Source organism: Ziziphus jujuba, chromosome 3, assembly GCF_031755915.1.
Source record: "Ziziphus jujuba cultivar Dongzao chromosome 3, ASM3175591v1".
Taxonomy (NCBI): domain Eukaryota; kingdom Viridiplantae; phylum Streptophyta; class Magnoliopsida; order Rosales; family Rhamnaceae; genus Ziziphus; species Ziziphus jujuba.
The window spans coordinates 652,650-656,595 of NC_083381.1; the positions used below are offsets into that span (position 1 = coordinate 652,650).

At 34.4% G+C, this 3,946-nt stretch overlaps 1 protein-coding gene across 1 annotated transcript; it reads right to left on the bottom strand.

Annotated features, from left to right (window-relative positions):
• Positions 1-245: 245 nt before the first annotated feature.
• LOC132803254 (uncharacterized) lies at positions 246-3,729 on the bottom strand. Its single transcript, XM_060815832.1, has 7 exons — positions 3,491-3,729; positions 2,425-3,188; positions 2,065-2,307; positions 1,404-1,617; positions 1,186-1,273; positions 593-1,103; positions 246-439 (listed from the first exon to the last, which is right to left on the bottom strand). Exons 1-7 carry the CDS (start codon positions 3,727-3,729, stop codon positions 246-248), a joined length of 2,253 nt encoding a protein of 750 aa, XP_060671815.1.
• Between the last annotated feature and the right edge of the window lie 217 nt (positions 3,730-3,946).

The window sequence follows — 3,946 nt, forward strand, 5'->3', positions numbered from 1 at the left end:
ATAAAACTTTAAAGAATAAGAGTATATGTAAAGTGATGACAATAAAAACAAAAACGAATTATTAGCTGACAATATGAACATTCTGGACTTAATATATATATATATATATATGCTAGTAAGCTATATTAAAAAAGCAACATATAGTTATATTAATTAGTTTGAAATAGAGCATAATCATCTTTAACATGAACAGAAATCATTACATAGGAAACTGAAAAAAGGAAAAAATATATATATATAGTTATTTATGCAAATGAGTCAGTATCCTCACCGGTTTCACCATTACTTAACAACTCATCTTCACTATCATTGTCGGTTTCCTCATTGTACTCCTCATTATCTTCTTTCTCTATGCCACTATCTGTATCTTCATAATCTTCACTCTCTGCACCACTATCTGCATTTTCAAAATCTCCACTCTCTGCCTCACTATCTGCATCTTCATAGTTTGTTGCACTCTTCAAATTAATTTCTATTGGGTCAATATCTTCACGATTAAGACGTTCAATATCAATTGATTCAAATAAATTTTGAATGTCCATTGAATCATTTTCTTGATAAGCATCCAACTCATAAACTTCAAATGAATCACCATGTTCATCACCTTCATCTAATCGGTCTGGAAAATCCCACAGATGACGGTGATGCACCTTTCGAACCACTTTCCAATGTTGACCCATCTTGTAATCATCCACGTAAAACACTTGTTTAGCTTGTGAGGCAAGGACAAAAGGGTCGTTCTTATACCAATATGAAGTGACATTAATGCTTGTGATTTGAAATTCTGTGATCATCTTTTTCTTTTTCACATTTGTGTCAAACCATGCACATCTAAAAAGTACAACAGAGTGTTTGGACCTATAGTCTAACACAAGAATGTCTTCTATTACCCTATAAAAGTCACAAGATTCACCATCATGATCACCTACAACCCAAATTCCACAATTTTGAGTGACACACCTATCATCACGAACTTTTGTGCGATATCGAACTCCATTTACTACACATCCACTATATGATCTTATTCCATAATCAGGACCATATGCTAGTGAGTACAACTCATCAGTTACCATTGGATATTTACATCTACTGAAATATTTTATCTGTGAAAATGTAATTTTAATTAATTAACAATACTTACATATCAAGCTGGAATTTTACCTTTTATAACTAAAAACTACATACCCTTTGTTCAAACCATTGTGGAAATTCCTTTTCTTGTACCTGCAGAATACTTGTGACACCCCTGTTTTGCAATAGTTTGGTGTGCTCACTGCAAAAATGTAATTTAATTAGAAGTATGGATTTATAATTTACTTATTTTGAACTTCAACTAATAATATATAAGTTTTGGTTCTTACTCAAAATATGGCTGCAACTCACAGCAATTGTAAAGGATGTACCAATGAGCTTTTTTATAATCATCATCTTTCAGTTCAACAAATTGAGGTTTCCCCAACAAGTTCACAGGTTGAGTGAATACTGCCAAAGTCAAAGCAATCTGATTCTCACCATCTTTATTACGTTCTGGCCGATTGAATCGAGTTTCAATACCATGAAGGTACATTGAACAATAAGTTAATGCCTCATTGACAACATAACCCTCTGCTATTGAACCTTCTAGATGAGCTTTATTTCTCACATATTTTTTCAATGTTCCCAAAGCTCTAATAATGAATGAAAAATATCATAAAAATAAAAAAATTAAAAAATTAAAAGAATGTAAATTGATTGATCAACTTTAATAACCAAAGGCTTTGCCTTTCAAAAGGATACATCCAACGAGTATGTACTGGTCCTGCCATTTTTGCCTCATATGGTAGGTGAACTGCTAGATGAACCATGATATCAAAAAAGGCTGAAGGGAATATTCTTTCCAATTTACACAATGTAAGTATTATCCCCTCTTGTAACATAGAGTTCGTGCACAAGGTTTTTGGAAGAACATGCACATTTCAATAATTGTTCCACAAACCTATTTCTTAATGTAAGGTCTTATACCCACGGGAAAAAGTTGTTGCAAAAGAACATGACTATCATGAGTTTTCAAACCTGATATCTTACCATCCTTAATGTTCACATTCTTTGAAATATTAGCAGCATAGCCATCTGGAAATTTAACAGACTTCAAAAACTTACAAAACTCATGTTTTTCATCCCTTGTTAATGAAAAACATGCCAAAGGTTTCAAAACTTTACCACCAGTTTCTTGTAAATGCAATTCTTTTCGAATATTTAGATCCTTTAAATCCATACATGCCTTGTCAGTATCCTTCGACTTACCTTTGATGTCCAACATTGTTCCAACTATATTATCACAAATGTTTTTCTCAATATGCATCACATCCAAATTGTGCCGAAATTTTAATTTAGACCAATATTCTAGTTCAAAAAATATGCTTTTCCTTGTCCAATTTAATTCACAGGCAGCACGTTTTCTCTTTTTATCCACATTGTTAGGATGTTTCCCCGATCTGCTCTCAATTGTCCTATCTAACTGTTGTAATATTTCAGCTCCTGAAAGCTGCCTTGGAGCTAACCTTCGTTCAGGCTTTCCATCATATTGTCGATTATTTCTCCATGCATGATTTATGGATAAATATCGACGATGTCCCATGTAACAAATCTTACTTCTTAAAGCTTGGGAAGAAGTATCTTCATTACAAGTCGAACATGCTTTGTATCCTTTGGTACTCCATCCAGAAAGTGTTCCATATGCTGGAAAATCATGTATTGTCCACAACACTGCTGCATGCATTGTAAACCTCACCTTTTTAGAGATGTCATAAGTGGTGACACCATTTGTCCATAGATCTTTCAATTCATCAATCATAGGCCGTAAGTACACATCAATGTCTTTTCCAGGTGCTGTTGAGCCTGGTATTAATAGTGATATCATCGAAAAAGTCTCTTTCATGCACTTCCAAGGTGGCAGGTTATAAGGCACTAACATCACTGGCCACATGCTATACGAAGTGCTCATGTTACTAAAAGGATTAAATCCATCAGTGGTAGCACCTAGCCGGACATTACGAGGATCCATAGCAAATATCGAATATTGTTCATCAAAGTGCTTCCATGCTTCTCCATCTGCTGGATGCCTCAATACTCCATTTGTGTTAGGACGCTTCTCTTTGTGCCATCTCATATCAATAGCAGTATGGCGAGATGTAAATGATCTTTGCAATCTTGGAGTGATAGGAAAATATCGAAGCACCTTTTGAGGGATCCTTTTCCCCTTAGTACCTTGAAAGGTTCAGCACATATTGGACATTTATCCAATTCAGCTGATTCTTTCCAAAACAATGCACAATCCCATTTACAAGCATGAATCTTTTCATATCCTAATCCAAGTGCATGAAGTGTACATTTTGCCTTGTAGTAAGACTTTGGCAATTTAGTACCCTCTTAAAGTGCTTCCTTGAGAAGCTCAAGCAACATACTAAATGACTTGTTACTCCAATGGTTTAAAGCTTTTATATGCATTAACCTGACCAAAAAAGTCAATGCAGAGAACTTTGTACACCCTGGATATAACTCGCTTTCAACTTCAGTAAATAATCCTGAAAATTCTTTATTTCTATGATCTTGATCTCCAATGTGACCTTCATATGCATCTACATCAATATCCATGTCACCTGCAGCATCTTGCAATGCTACCATGATATCATCATTATCATCTTCTTCCCTATCATGTTCAACAGCTTCATTATCTTCCTCAAAACCCATTTCAATAGCTTGAAAATTCAATGCCTCTCCATGATAAATCCAATTGTGATAATCTGGTGAAAATCCTTTCACCCATAAATGTCGTTCAACTACACTTATATCTTGGAAATACACATTCCGACAATATCGACAAGGACATCTAGTCCTATTATCTTCATCTAAATGATGTTTAGCCAATTCAATAAATGATTTAACACCATTTGTGTATTCATCTGAC